At 40.3% G+C, this 15,231-nt stretch overlaps 1 protein-coding gene across 2 annotated transcripts in view; it reads left to right on the top strand.

The window, feature by feature from the left end:
* CSK (C-terminal Src kinase) overlaps window positions 1–14,378 on the top strand; it is a 184,020-nt gene extending 169,642 nt beyond the window's left edge. For both annotated transcript variants that reach the window (XM_089663939.1, XM_089663940.1), the window contains 2 exons: window positions 4,994–5,080; window positions 9,789–14,378. In XM_089663939.1, coding sequence (XP_089520065.1) covers window positions 4,994–5,080; window positions 9,789–9,971 — 270 coding nt within the window. In that variant the 3' untranslated portion in view covers window positions 9,972–14,378. The remainder of the gene's footprint in view (window positions 1–4,993; window positions 5,081–9,788) is intronic.
* Window positions 14,379–15,231: the final 853 nt, after the last annotated feature.

The raw sequence follows: 15,231 nt of genomic DNA, 5'->3' as shown, positions 1-15,231 counted from the left end.
AGGTCCAAAAGAATTTCCAATGCACTAGATATACCATGGAAAACAGCGAAGATAGTCATTATCAAGTGGAGAAAATATGGTGCAACCGTGACATTACCAACAACTGGACGTCACTCCAAAATTGATGAAAAGACGAGAAGAAAACTGGTCTGGGAGGCTGCAAAGAGGCCTACAGCAACATTAAAGGACATGCAGGAATATCTGGCAAGTACTGGCTGTGTGGTATATATGACAACAATTCCCCGTATTCTTCATATGTCTGGGCTATGGGGTAGAATGGCAAGACGGAAGCCTTTTCTTACGAAGAAAAACATCCAAGCCCGGCTAAATTTTGCAAAAACACATCTGAAGTCTCCCAAAAGCATGTTGGAAAATGTGTTCTGGTCTGATGAAACCAAGATTGAACTTTTTGGCCACAATTCCAAAAGATATGTTTGGTGCAAAAACAACACTGCACATCACCAAAAGAACACCATACCCACAGTGAAGCATGGTGGTGGCAGCATCATGCTTTTGGGCTGTTTTTCTTCAGCTGGAACTGGGGCCTTAGTTAAGGCAGAGGGAATTATGAACAGTTCCAAATACCAGTCAATATTGGCACAAAACATTCATGCTAGAAAGCTGAACATGAAGAGGAATTTCATCTTTCAGCATGACAATGACCCAAAGCATACATCCAAATCAACAAAGGAATGGCTTCACCAGAAGATGAAAGGTTCAGCCAGAACCCAGACCTGCATCTGATCGAAAATCTGTGGGGTGATCGGAAGAGGGCTGTGCACAGGAGATGCCCTTCTAACGTTCTGCTGAAACTTTGTGATTTGTATAGTATTGCTTAGACTTTGAAGAAGGGGACATACCCCGAAAGCTTGTCCTCAAAATTGTATGTTTGTGCAAATAAAAAAAGTATCACGGACAGTACTCAATTGTTTCTGTAATAAAATCAAAAAATGCTTCAACAAAGGATTAGTTTAAGGGTGTGCACACTTATGCAACCATATTATTTTAGTGTTTTATTTTTACTTGCCTCCACCTAAAAGATTTCAGTTTGTTGTTCAACTGAGTTATTATTATTAGAGTTAGATTATAATAATTAATATTATGTCTAATTTTTTTACATCACAGAAACCAGAAATTTTAACGGGGTGTGTAGACTTTTTATATCCACTGTACATTTAAAAGTTTTAGGACTTAGGGGGTAGGGCCTTGTGATATGTCAGTACTTTAGTAAGTTATGTCACTAAAGCTGTAGAGAATGTTGTTTTTGGTTTTTTTTTTCCTAGCTAAACTTAAGCTTTAATAAGTCAGTCTGATCAGATGAAATTCTGAAGTCAGTGTGTTGATGTACATACCGTATGCAGTTGTGTTCAAAATAGTAGTAGTGTGTTGAAAAAAGTGAATAAAGCTCAAAATCCTTCTAATAGCTTTTATTTCCATACACACAAATGCATTGGGAACACTACACATTCTATTCCAAATCAAAACATGAAGAAAAATATATCAAATTTGTGGTGTTCCTCTAAAAAAAAAATTGAAGAAAAATGAATATTAGACTGTGCAAAAAAATAGCAGTGTTTGTATTCTTCTTTACAAACTCAAACATTCACTATATAAACTGAAAAATGTTTGAAGATTTTGCTTTCCTTTGAATCAATTAATATTTAGTTGTATAAGCACTGTTTCTGAGAACTGCTGTACATCTGTGTTGCATGGAGTCAACCAACTTCTGGCCCCTGTGAACAGGTATTCCAGCCCAGGATGATTGGACTACATTCCACAGTTCTTCTCTATTTCTTGGTTTTGCCTAAGAAACTGCATTTGTGATGTCACCCCACAAGTTTTCTATTGGATTAAGATCCGGGGATTGGGCTGGCCACTCCATAACGTCAATCTTGTTGGTCTGGAACCAAGATGTTGCACGTTTACTGGTGTGTTTGGGGTCGTTGTCTTGTTGGAACACCCATTTCAAGGGCATTTCCTCTTCAGCATAAGGCAGCATGACCTCTTCAAGTATTCTGATGTATTCAAACTGATCCATGATCCCTGGTATGCGATAAATAGGCCCAACACCGTAGTATGAGAAACATCCCCATATCATGATGCTTTAGCAACCATGTTTTACTGTCTTCACAGTGTACTGTGGCTTGAATTCAGTGTTTGGGGGTCGTCTGACAAACGGTCTCCGGCCACTAGACCCAAAAAGAACAATCTTACTTTCATCAGCCCACAAAATGTTGCGCCATTTCTCTGTAGGCCAGTCAATGTGCTCTTTGGCAAATTGTAACCTCTTCAGCACGACTTTTTTTTCAACAGTGGGACTTTGCGGGGGCTTCTTGCAGATAGCTTGGCTTCACATAGGTGTCTTCTAATTGTAACAGTACTCACAGGTAACTTTAGACCTTCTTTGATCTTCCTGGAGCTGATTGCTGGCTGAGTCCTTGCCATTTTGGCTATTCTTCTATCCATTCGAATGGTAGTTTTTTGCTTTCTTCCACGTCTTTCAGGTTTTGGTTGCCATTTTAAAGCATTTGCGATCATTTTAGCTGCGCAGCCTATCATTTTCTGCACTTCTTTATATGTTTTCCCCTCTCCAATCAACTTTTTAATCAAGGTACGCTGTTCTTCTGAACAATGTCTGGAACGACCCATTTTCCTCAGAATTTCAGAGAGAAATGCACTGTAACCAGCATGTACAACATTTGCTGCCTTCCTTCCTTAAATAAGGGCAATAATTGCCACCTGTTTTTAAAATAATGGATGACCTCACTAATAGAACTCCACACTGCTATTATTTTGAACATGCCCCTTTCAATTAGTGATTCAATTACACAGAATCAGCAACATGCATGTCATGACTGTTGGGTCTGTTGGATTTCTATTACTCTACTACACCTGCTAGAAAATTATTTGCCATGTAGAAATATCATTTCTATCAAAATCAGTGATTGATCAGGTTAGTGATGTCTGACTGCTATTATTTTGAACACAACTGTTTATCATTGAGAAATTATTTGTTCTTTCAAAGTGATGTGTTTGTAACAGTACCCACACCTGTGGCTGACAGAGGTTTGTAACTATACAGTAAATACATCAGTTTCATGAGATGCAGAATTGCAGCCAGGATATTGGAACGTATATATTAGGTGATATATACTATGCCTTTTGTGGGATCATCTTACTTACACCTGTCATCTCAGTGTAAGGTCCAGTTCACACTACATGCATTCCAGTTGATTTTTTTCTGCATCCAAAACACACAGAAAGTAGGTTATATGGTTGTCAATGTCATAGTTCACAGCAGTGCTTGCAGTTCCAGTGCATTCCGAATGCAGAAAAGTAGCACAAGCTGCATTTTTCCAGCACAGAACTGTACTGGAACGTGGTAAGACTCAGCAAAAATGCACTGGAACGCACATGTCCCTATTTACATTGAAGAAAAAGAGAGGAAAAAATTAACTGAAACGCATCGAAAACAAACCAGAACATGTAAAAAATGCATCAGAACGCACCAAAAATGCGCATGCAGAAACTCATCTGGACTGCGTTTCTATAGTGGGAACCGACTACAGTTCAGGCTGACACAGGTGTGGAACTGTACAATGAATTGATTGGTTTGATTGGATGAAAGGCTACAAATTAGTACATTGGTGCATAGATATGTGCATGAGAAGATTTCTGTAATGTCTGTGTGGGAGTATTCCACTTGCTACACTGATGTAGGGCCCATAGCCCTGCACTGGATGTACGGAGGCTGATGAGAAATTCCACTTCTGAAGCATATGGGAGTACCACCTGTTGGGGGAGAAGAGAATTGGATAAGTAAAACTGCTTTTCCCTTCCCCTAGACTTAAGCATTGAAATCTTGTGGTACAGAGGCAGCCCCACTGCAAGGAAAGATATTTACTTTACCTCAAACTAGGCTTGAACAGCTAGGCTGAATTAAAGCATCAATAAATATATAAAGACTTTGTTGCTCCTGTCCAGTGAGTATGAGAATGCAAGTGATCCTTTTCATGCCAGAATCTGTTTAAAATGTAAACTTCTGGGTTGGTGAATGTGAAGCATTCACATTGCAAGTTATAATTTCTTAGCCTAAAGGGGACCTTGCGTGAAATAAAAAGATCTTTTTTGTAGCCCCCACCCCCCAGCTCAGTAAGAAATATAGAGTTCAAGACACAAGTATTAAAAGACATTAAAAATTCTCGCCATACTCCTTGACTTTGGGCCAACTCAGTGATGCATGGGTAATGTCACTGGGCTTTTTGGGGGATCCTGACAAATCAAACCATCCCAATCTTGCAGGAAGTCGCTCTTGCACAATGCCTGACTTTTTGTGAGAGTTGGTGTTTTTTCAAAGCCGAGGATCCCAAAGAAACAAGGGACCTTGAATTTTCCTGCAAGGCCAACTTTAAGGATGCAGGTGTACATTATTTTCTACCGTAGCTACCGTAACAGTACTTTGTACTTTTAGGCAGCCCATAAATTAATAATTTTTTACATTCAAGGAGTTGAATGAATGAAAATGCCTCACTTCCTCCATCCACGGATTTGATGTGGATGAGGGAATCCCTTCCGCTGTGGTATTGTATTCAGACAGCGGGCAGCCTTCCCCGCCATCAGAATACAGTGATCAGTGTGCTGGCTATAGCCTGTGGCACTGATTGTTCAGGGAGAACCCGACAGGCTAATTGTACAAAAGTCGATCAATAGATGTATGTGTACAACCAGTCTGCCCATATATTGATGGCAATTCGGTCCCTGCTGACCCAGCTCAGCTGAATTTCGATGCATGTATGGTTGGTTTAGTAAAAGCATTCAGAAGTCATTACTGTAGTTGTAAGTTGTTGTTTTTTTTTAAAACAATAATCCTAGTAGATATAACAAATTCAGCAGCTTGTATATTAAAAGGAAAACATGACTCTATGTAAAGAAAAGCACAAAAACTTAATAGAATTATCTATATTAACTGTTTATGTTGCATCTTGTTTAACAGCTTTTCTCAACAAAGTCTGATGTATGGAGCTTTGGGATTTTGTTGTGGGAAATATATTCCTTTGGGCGAGTGCCTTATCCACGCATTGTAAGTATTATTATGCTTTGTAAGTATCATCCTTTTTTGTTAGAGGGCTGTGTTGAAGTGGGTAAAATTTGGTGTTTATGGTACAAAATGACCACCCTCTGAGATCTGTGTGTTCTGTACAAAACACTTTTTCACTTTCCTTGAAAAAATCTGACTAAATAGACTGATAAGATGATATTGGAGGAAGAGAGATGTCTGGATCGATGCTACTGTTTTTCACAAGCATACTATGAGAAAATACAGCACAGTGCTGCTATCTGTTTTTAAGCATTAGTAGGTATACAGTGGGGATCGAAAGTTTGGGCACCCCAGCTAAAAATTTGTATTAATGTGCATAAAGAAGCCAAGGAAAGATGGAAAAATCTCCAAAAGGCATCAAATTACAGATTAGACATTCTTATAATATGTCAACAAAAGTTAGATTTTATTTCCATCATTTACACTTTCAAAATAACAGAAAACAAAAAAATGGTGTCTGCAAAAGTTTGGGCACCCTGCAGAGTTAATATCTTGTACTGCCCCCTTTGGCAAGTATCACAGCTTGTAAACGCTTTTTGTAGCCAGCCAAGAGTCTTTCAATTCTTGTTTGAGGTATCTTTGCCCATTCTTCCTTACAAAAGTCTTCTAGTTCTTTGAGATTTCTGGGCTGTCTGTCACGCACTGCTCTTTTAAGGTCTATCCATAGATTTTCAATTATGTTGAGGTCAGGAGATTGTGAAGGCCATGGCAAAACCTTCAGTTTACACCTCTTGATGTAATCCCCCATGCATTCCGAGGTGTGTTTAGGATCATTATCCATTTGTAGAAGCCATCCTCTCTTTAACTTCAGCTTTTTCACAGATGGCATCAAGTTACCATCCAAAATTTGCTGAAATTTTATTGAATCCATTTTTCCTTCTACTTGTGAGATGTTCCCTGTGCCACTGGCTGCAACACAACCCCAAAGCATGATTGATCCAACCCCATGCTTAACAGTTGGACAGAGGTTCTTTTCATTAAATTCTGTGCCCCTTCTTCTCCAAACGTACCTTTGCTCATTCCGGCCAAAAAGTTAAATTTTAACCTCATCGGTCCACAGAACTTGTTTCCAAAATGCATCAGGCTTGTCTATATGTTCATTTGCAAAGTTCAAACGATGATTTTTGTGGTGAGGATGTAGAAGAGGTTTTCTACTGATGACTCTTCCATGAAGACCATATTTGTACAAGTATCTCTTTATAGTGGAATAGTGTACCACAACTCCAGTGTCTGCCAGATCTTTCTGGAGGGATTGTGCAGTCAAACGTGGGTTTTGAATTGTTTTTCTCACAATCCTGCGAGCTGTTCTGTCTGATATTTTTCTTGGTCTTCCAGATCTTGCTTTAACTTCCACTGTTCCTGATGACTGCCATTTCTTAATTACATTCCGAACAGAGGATATTGACATCTGAAAACGCTTTGCTATCTTCTTATAGCCTTCTCCGGCTTTGTGAGCGTCAACTATTTTCAGTTTCAGTTTTCTAGACAACTGCTTAGAAGAACCCATGGTGCTGATTGTAGGGGCAAGGTCAGATGAGTCTGGGCATTTAAAACCTTTGAGATTGACATCACCTGGTCTTCCCAGACGATGATTGAGAACAATCTATGACACTGGCAGGTCTCAGCTTTGCAAAGGGGGCAGTGCATGCTATAAATTCTGCAGGGTGCCCAAACTTTTGCAGATGCCATTTTTTTGTTTTCTGTTATTTTGAAAGTGTAAATGATGGAAATAAAATCTAACTTTTGTTGACATATTATAAGAATGTCTAATCTGTAATTTGATAACTTTTGGAGATTTTTCCATCTTTCCTTGGCTTCTTTATGCACATTAATACAAATTTTTAGCTGGGGTGCCCAAACTTTCAATCCCCATTGTACATAGTTGAAATCTAATCCCATTATCTGTTATATTTTTTAATTCTAGCATTGCTTCCACGTCGCAAAAGAAGACCGAACCCAAAAAAAAAAAAGTTGTGGATGAAGGAAGATTGTTCAAGGAAAATTGGACAGAAAACTACTGTTTTGTCGAGGCAAATGCTAAGGCACTTTGCTTAGTTTTGTAGGGAATTTTTGGCAGTTTTCAAAAACTACAACTTGAAAAGGCATTATATGCAAGAGCATGCCTACAAATTCAAGGCATGTCAAGGAATGTGTTGTAAGACAAACTAGCGATAGGTATATTATCCATATCAGTGATCATTAACTTGTGATCTTCCTGACTCTTTCTGCTCATCAGCCTGTCCTTATTGTTAGTGTATTTTATGTGTGGTCCATGACAATTCTTTTTCCAATGTGGCCAAGGAAGGTCAAATGTTTGACACCCCTGCTCTCCTGAATCTGTTGATGCTTTATGGACTTTCATCAGCAGGCATCTGCTTGTCAGATTTGCAGGGTTGCCACCTGGGCTTCTGTTCACACAGAATTTCTACAAGGTGGATCTTCAGGCCTCATCTAAAGCTCTTGGAATTTTTTCAAACCATTTTTAATCATTTTGTTACATGGGCCTGTGGGCATTGTTTGTAGTGTTGCCCGCCCCTCTTTTGTACTGCTTTCAGACACCTCAGTTGTAAAAACTAAAGATCCTGTGTTTCCATAACCATACGACTAGTAGTCAAAATAGTAGTTTTTTTTACTTGTCAGTAAAATTATATTTCTTGGCTTACAGGATGGGACTCCTCTGTTCTTATGATCTCCCTATATCTTGCAACAAAACTGTGGCTAGCTGGGAGTGGAGGAGGTTATACAGTGGGGCAAAAAAGTATTTAGTCAGCCACCAATTGTGCAAGTTCTCCCACTTAAAAAGATGAGAGTGGCCTGTAATTGGCATCATAGGTAGACCTCAACTATGAGAGACAAAATGAGAAAAAAAATCCAGACAATCACATTGGCTGATTTGGAAAGAATTTATTTGCAAATTATGGTGGAAAATAAGTATTTGGTCAATATCAAAAGTTCATCTCAATAATTTGTTATATATCCTTTGTTGGCAATGACAGAGGTCAAACGTTTCCTGTAAGTCTTCACAAGGTTGGCACACACTGTTGCTGGTATGTTGGCCCATTCCTCCATGCAGATCTCCTCTAGAGCAGTGATGTTTTGGGGCTATCGCTGGGCAACACGGACTTCAACTCCCTCCAAAGGTTTTCTATGGGGTTGAGATCTGGAGACTGGTTAGGCCACTCCAGGACCTTGAAATGCTTCTTACGAAAGCCACTCCTTCGTTGCCCGGGCGGTATGTTTGGGATCATTGTCATGTTGGAAGACCCAGCCACGTTTCATCTTCAATGCCCTTGCTGATGGAAGGAGGTTTGCACTCAAAATCTCACGATACATGGCCCCATTCATTCTGTCCTGTACATGGATCAGTCGTCCTGGTCCCTTTGCGGAGAAACAGCCCCAAAGCATGATGTTGCCACCCCCATGCTTCACAGTAGGTATGGTGTTCTCTGGATGCAACTCAGCATTCTCTCTCCTCCAAATACAACAAGTTGTGTTTCTACCAAACAGTTCTATTTTGGTTTCATCTGACCATTCTCCGAATCCTCTTCTGGATCATCCAAATGCTCTCTAGCAAACTTCAGACGGGCCCGGACATGTACTGGCTTAAGCAGGGGGACACGTCTGGCACTGCAGGATCTGAGTCCCTGGCGGCGTAGTGTGTTACTGATGGTAGCCTTTGTTACGTTGGTCCCAGCTCTCTGCAGGTCATTCACTAGGTCCCAGCGTGTGGTCCTGGGATTTTTGCTCACCGTTCTTGTGATCATTTTGACCCCACAGGGTGAGATCTTGCGTGGAGCCCCAGATTGAGGGAGATTATCAGTGGTCTTGTATGTCTTCCATTTTCTAATTATTGCTCCCACAATTGATTTGTTCACACCAAGCTGTTTGCCTATTGCAGATTCAGTCTTCCCAGCCTGGTGCAGGTCTACAATTTTGTTTCTGGTGTCCTTCGACAGCTCTGTCGTCTTCACCATAGTGGAGTTTGGAGTGTGACTGTTTGAGGTTGTGGACAGGTGTCTTTTATACTGATAACAAGTTCAAACAGGTGCCATTGATACAGGTAATGAGTGCAGCACAGAGGAGCCTCTTAAAGAAGAAGGTACAGGTCTGTGAGAGCCAGAAATCTTGCTTGTTTGTAGGTGACCAAATACTTATTTTCCATCATAATTTGCAAATAAATTCTTTCCAAATCAGCCAATGTGATTGTCTGGATTTTTTTTCTCATTTTGTCTCTCATAGTTGAGGTCTACCTATGATGCCAATTACAGGCCTCTCTCATCTTTTTAAGTGGGAGAACTTGCACAATTGGTGGCTGACTAAATACTTTTTTGCCCCACTGTATAGGGGGATGTCCCTGCAACCACCTTTTTTGCCAGTCCAGTCACCTGAAATTAGCTGCATATAACCCTTGGTAAAAACATAAATTGTGTCTTGTACTGTATTCCAAGAAATGGAATTTACTGGTATGTAATTTTTTTTTTTTGCTGAAATTGGTCTGATCGTTAAGGTTAAATAACCACTAGAGGTTAAAATGGTCTTTGGGTCTACTTCATTGCATGTCAGTGAGAATTATTTTTGCTCTAAGGAAAAGGGAGCATTCCTTAATCCTTGGTAGAAATTTAAATATGTACATTGCCTTATTCTAAATACTTTGAGTAACTGACATCCCTAACTGTCTATATCTTCTCAGGCCCTGAGAGATGTTGTACCAAGAGTGGAAAGAGGATACAAGATGGATGCTCCAGATGGATGTCCTCCTGTTGTGTATGACCTGATGAAAAAGTGCTGGCATCTGGATGCCAACCAGCGACCAACCTTCAGGCAACTCCGGGAACAGCTAGAGCATATCAAAGCCAATGAGCTGTACCATTAAAGCAGGTGCAAGTTCTGAATACCACCTGTTGTCACAGAGCCCAGAGAGAAAGTGACTCAGCCTATTAGAAGTGTTGGCCAGAGTGCCAAGAGGACTTCTGTGTATACAGTAAATACATATTGGGCTCTCTGAACTCCCCTGCCTTGCACTACCTGCCGCCCTTGTGCCCAGAAACAGGCTGAAGATTTCTACTGGTCTCCAGAAGAATGCTGATGTTCTCCTAAATGTTTTTGTTGTCACATCTCACTCTCCCTACTGTGTCCACTTACTCATTGGAAAATAAGCCTTGAGTGGAAATAATAGGTCCACTGGGCTTGGTACTCCTGAACTGAAGAGGACAATGCGTTGCCAACATCCAGGAGAAATGGGGACCAAATCCAAAGTGTTTATGTAAAGCCGCCACACTTTCTGACAAAGACAAACAATCACAGTCACCAGAAGAATCATTGCTTTATACAATCAGCAATGGGTACTTTTATTAACCATTAATGCAAATAACGATGCATGCTTAAGACCAGGAAATTCTCTTCTGACTCTTTTCTGCCTTATTTAATAGGTTGCTTATAAACTGACATACTGAACTGATAAGAGGCCTTTGCCGATAATAAAACACAGGAGGTGATATAGTTCATGCAACTTCTGTAGTCTCCTGTACTCATGAACCGTATTGAATCAGTAGTGGATGTCCTTATCTAAAAAAAAAAAAAAAAATCTCTCAAAGTTAGAATGTTCCATCCTTGTTACATAATCTCTTTTGGCCTCATCACTCTTAACATAGCCACTGTGATAAACCTTTATATGACAGAGGACCACTGACATTTCAGTAGTTGGGACAAATCATTTTACCGCTATCATTTCAGGTGGAGCATGTGCTATTACTTGGTCAGCAGTGATCACCTGATACAGTTTTAGAGTTTTCACAAACTATTCACTGCCACAACAGGTAGCAACACATTTGTCTGCACCTTACAGATCTCCAATACCTTGAATTGTGTCACTGTCCCGTGTGCTGCTGAGTCATCCTCCTTGGCTTTTCCAATGTTTTTAATGGTGGTGGCAGCATTGTGAAAGCAAAAACACAACACAAACTATTATTGGCAGGCTCCAATAATTTTCATAAAGCCCAGTATTACAAAGCAGGAGGCTGACTAAATACAATCTAGTTGTTGACCTGTTAATTGTTTTTAAAGTGTATTGTCTCAAAAGCCTGATTCCTCATGCAGTCCTTTCATCTGCTTTCTTGGTTTGCATGTTCTTGTGCACTTCATTGTACCTGAAAATTTCAGTTCCTATTATCTTACAGTGTTGTAATGATAAAGGGCCAATCAGTAAGTCAGTTTAGATGCAGGTCCTGCAGATTTTTTACAATTACATGGCTCAGATAAAATTGTGAAGCTTACAAATAAATTACAACACATTTACAATGAAAACATCCTGAAGTAAAGGATATTCAGTGACAAAGCATAGCTTCAATTGTTTCCAAGCAAATCACCTAATGCTTGTTGACATTTAAGATTGTTTTGAATTTTCAGGCTTGCTCAGGGAATGGGTATATCAAATATAAGGCTGCAATTAGGCTTTAGACATAATAGCAGTACAGTAAACTGCATGTAAATCTTCTGCCAACCCACCCTCCCCTTGGCACATATTAGTCACATTATTAAACATCCTCTTTTGTTTTAAACCTTCGTAGCTCTTTGGCTAAATTTCAGCCAATTACCCATTTTCTATCATTTGAAACAGTTTGCCCAAACAACCTCTGAGAATCAAAAACAAAACCTTTCTTAGTCATAGAGTACAGGGCACTGGATCTGTGGTCAATACCATTACCAACTACCTTCAGGTGACACTGGCAAAAAGAGAAAGCTCCACCCCCCTTAATTCTCAGCTAGCTTCCGTTTCTTTGCAGCCTTACTTTGTGGTGCCTAGTGTACCTACATGGACAATTTTTGGTTTTTCTGGACTTGCGTGCCCTGCCCTGACTTTTTCTAAGCATGCTTTCTAACTGGCAATGGCTCCCAGCTCTACTTTATTGGCACAGTATAGTAGTTTGTCCACACCACTTGGGTGTACTGCCTGCATGTGCTCGTCACTGAAGCATTCCCCTCCCACTTCACAGAAATGGTGGTCATAAGTACCCCTCCAGGGACAATATTTCAGAAGCATGCAAATCACAAGCACAAGGGAAAGGGCGAGATGAAATTGCTAGCTCTGGCTAAGCAACTAGCTCCATCTGTGCTTTGCAGACACTTTGTCAGATCTTCGATATGTGTCTTCTCTTCAAACACATGCACAGGATTTTTGGCTTAAATGTAAATGCTGGTCAGCTGAGCTTCCATGTAAGAAGCACCTTAAGTAGTTACCCCTAAAAGGTGAACTTTGCAGGGGGTAAGAATAGTCTTCTCACCCAGTAAAAAAATGGTCAAGAGTGTCCTTTTCCAAAGGCTACAAATCGTAGTTTTTTACACTGCCTCTTCCCCACACCATGCTTTCAAATATTACATAGGACATATTCTGCCCTTTCTCCAATCTGATCTGGATCAGCATCTGGCTTTGAGTACCACCAAAGGACAAATCTCAGCCTTGGCCATTCTGTTTTTAAGAGACCCTTATCCTCTCACTCCCGCATCCAATCCGTTTAAATATGAACCGTTACTTAGGCAATCTGAGTCCTTCTTTGTACTTTCTGATGGTTCCCCTCAGGGATCTCACCGGCTTCTCGCTCCAACATTGCTAGGTGGATCAAACAAGTTCTCATTAGAACCTGAACTGTTGGTGTTCGATCAGTTTTTCAGCTTCTGGCATCTGTTTCTTAAATTCACAAGGCTGTCACCTGGTCTTCTGTTCTGTCGAGTAGATGTTTAGGCCTCTGATGCCAGTTTCAAGCGTGGGTTGCTACTAGCGTCTCTCTTAGGCTGTCCAAACTTTTTGACCTGTTTGTTACGTGGGTCTGCTCTCATGTGATGTGTTGTCTACTCCTCAGTTGGACTGCTTTTGGATGTCCCAGTGGTAATGGCTACAGATCCCTTGTCCTGAACTGTACAAATAAGAAAATAGGATTTTTGACTTGCCAGTAACATTTGTCACTTTGAGCACAGTTTTCTCCCCTCTATTTATATGACCCCCTGTTGCATGCAACAAAACTGAGGCTAGCTAGGAGTGGGAGAGGTTGTATAGGTGGGTGAGCCTGCAGACTTTTTTTTTCACCAGTGTCCAGTCACCTGAAGGTAGCTACATATTAATCAGTGGTAATGACTACAGATCTTGCATCCCTTACTGTACTCTAAGAAACTGATTTTACTGGTAAGTCAAAATCCTATTTTGCAATAATGACTATGTATTTCTGTATACTCCTTATAGGAGACTGTGTAACCATTATTTATTTCATCACCCAGACTGCATTTCTGGGTCAGCAAAACTGAGAACCATTCATATGCTTTTACCAATGTATCCCTTAAAGAAGACCTATTCTTCCATGAAAAGCTATGTAAACAGTCATGATGTGATGGATCAAGAGTGAGGTACCCTCCTTTGCTGATTATTTAACCAAAAGACTAGGCCATTGGTCAAATCGTCTCTGCTTAGGGGGAGGAGAAGAGTTCAGAATGGTCATTCCTTCTCTCAACAGAGATCATGTGACTAAATGCCTAGGTGTTGGATATGTGACTGGCACTAGAGCAGGATTTCGGCCCTCCCAATACTATCCATCCAAGTGACAACTGTGGTTATCATAACTTTAATTTATTACTGGACTGTAGGTCAGCTTTAAGTTATCTTTTCCTTATTCCCCTGCAGGAGAAGTGGTCAGGGTATATAGATCCGGGAACTGATGTTATATAAAAATGTTTTGAGAATAACTAGACATGTTTTCAAGAGCTAATAGCATCATTTTTGCAGGAGTTTCCTTGACAACCACCATTTTTTTGTCTGATTCGTGTGCTTGTTTTTTTTTTTGGGTTTTTTTTTATAATTTGCCATTTTTGTGGGGGGATGGGGGAGGGTAAGAGGGACAGTTTTGTCATATAAATATATATATAAATATATCTTTTTGTTGTTTTTTTTTTTGGTTTTTGTTTTGGTTTTTTTTTTACATTTTTGTTACAAATCACAAAGATAATCTGCCTTTACAGTTAGGGAGTTGTTTTACTGAAGTACGAATCTTAAAGTTTTATTGTATACAAAGAAAAAAAAAAAGGTTCAGGGAGGACGGGTGGGATTGAACATACAATCATGCTGGAAAGAAGGACTTGCTTTGATTTACTCTTGTGGAAATTGTGTGCATGCTGTCTAGTGTCTTCATTTCCAAAGGCCTTTCCCTTTTTCATTTCTGTCCAGTGCTTTAAACACATGTATATGCTGCAATTGGTGGGATTAAAACATAATAAACCATTCCATATGGGAATTTTATTTGATGTTGTCTCATTAATTTTAGTCCTAATACAGATTTCTGCCTCAGTCAGCTCAAGTATTATTGCTTATTGGCTGCTGTGGGTTCTTATTTGCAGTGTCCTATTTACTAACTTTATTACATTTGCACTATTTTACCATACACAGCTCTCTATTTAACGGTATTGTCTTTCATTCAGAGGGGAAGAGATGATGACATGCAACCTCTGAAAATTTACCACTCAAGCCAGAGAAAGAGAAAAGATATTTAGAGGGTTACTTTCTGTGAAGATATGTAGGGTCCACTTTGAGCTTAAAGCGGAGCTCCACCTAAAAGGGGAAGTTCCGCTTTAAGGACTGCTCCCCATTAAGGATTGGCATCTTTGGGGGGCGGGGGGAGCGGGTACCCGAATTTGACAAGTACCCGCTCCCACTTCCGGTCTGATCGCCTAGGCAGTCGGAAGCGGAAGGTGTCCTACCTCCCTGTAGTCTTTTGGGACACGTGACAGGAGCCAGAAGACTACAGGACCATTCATGAAGCGCAGCGCTACTCGCACATGCGCAGTGGGTACCCGGCTATGAAGCTGCAAGCTATCACAGCCAGGTGCCCACACTGAAGATGCCGGCCTCCTGGAATACAGAATTACCAGTGAAACGGACTGCAGGGGACACACGAGTGGAACTCCGCTTTGAAGCAGACTATTTACCCAAATTATCCATATTAATTGACCCTGCAGTCCCATCCAGTGTTGTTCAAAATTAAATAGAAACTCTGCATTTATAGAAAAAAAAAATCCCTATCCCACCTTCAACTCATCTACATAGACGCTGGTGTGGTAGCTGGTGCTTATCTGCCTTCTGAAAAAACTATGTA

This window comes from Staurois parvus, unplaced genomic scaffold, assembly GCF_062004578.1.
Source record: "Staurois parvus isolate SC_StPar_1 unplaced genomic scaffold, SC_StPar_1.0 ptg001805l, whole genome shotgun sequence".
In the NCBI taxonomy this organism is placed as follows: domain Eukaryota; kingdom Metazoa; phylum Chordata; class Amphibia; order Anura; family Ranidae; genus Staurois; species Staurois parvus.
Note: the sequence above shows the minus strand (reverse complement) of the source record. Positions and strands in the feature narration are given on the sequence as shown.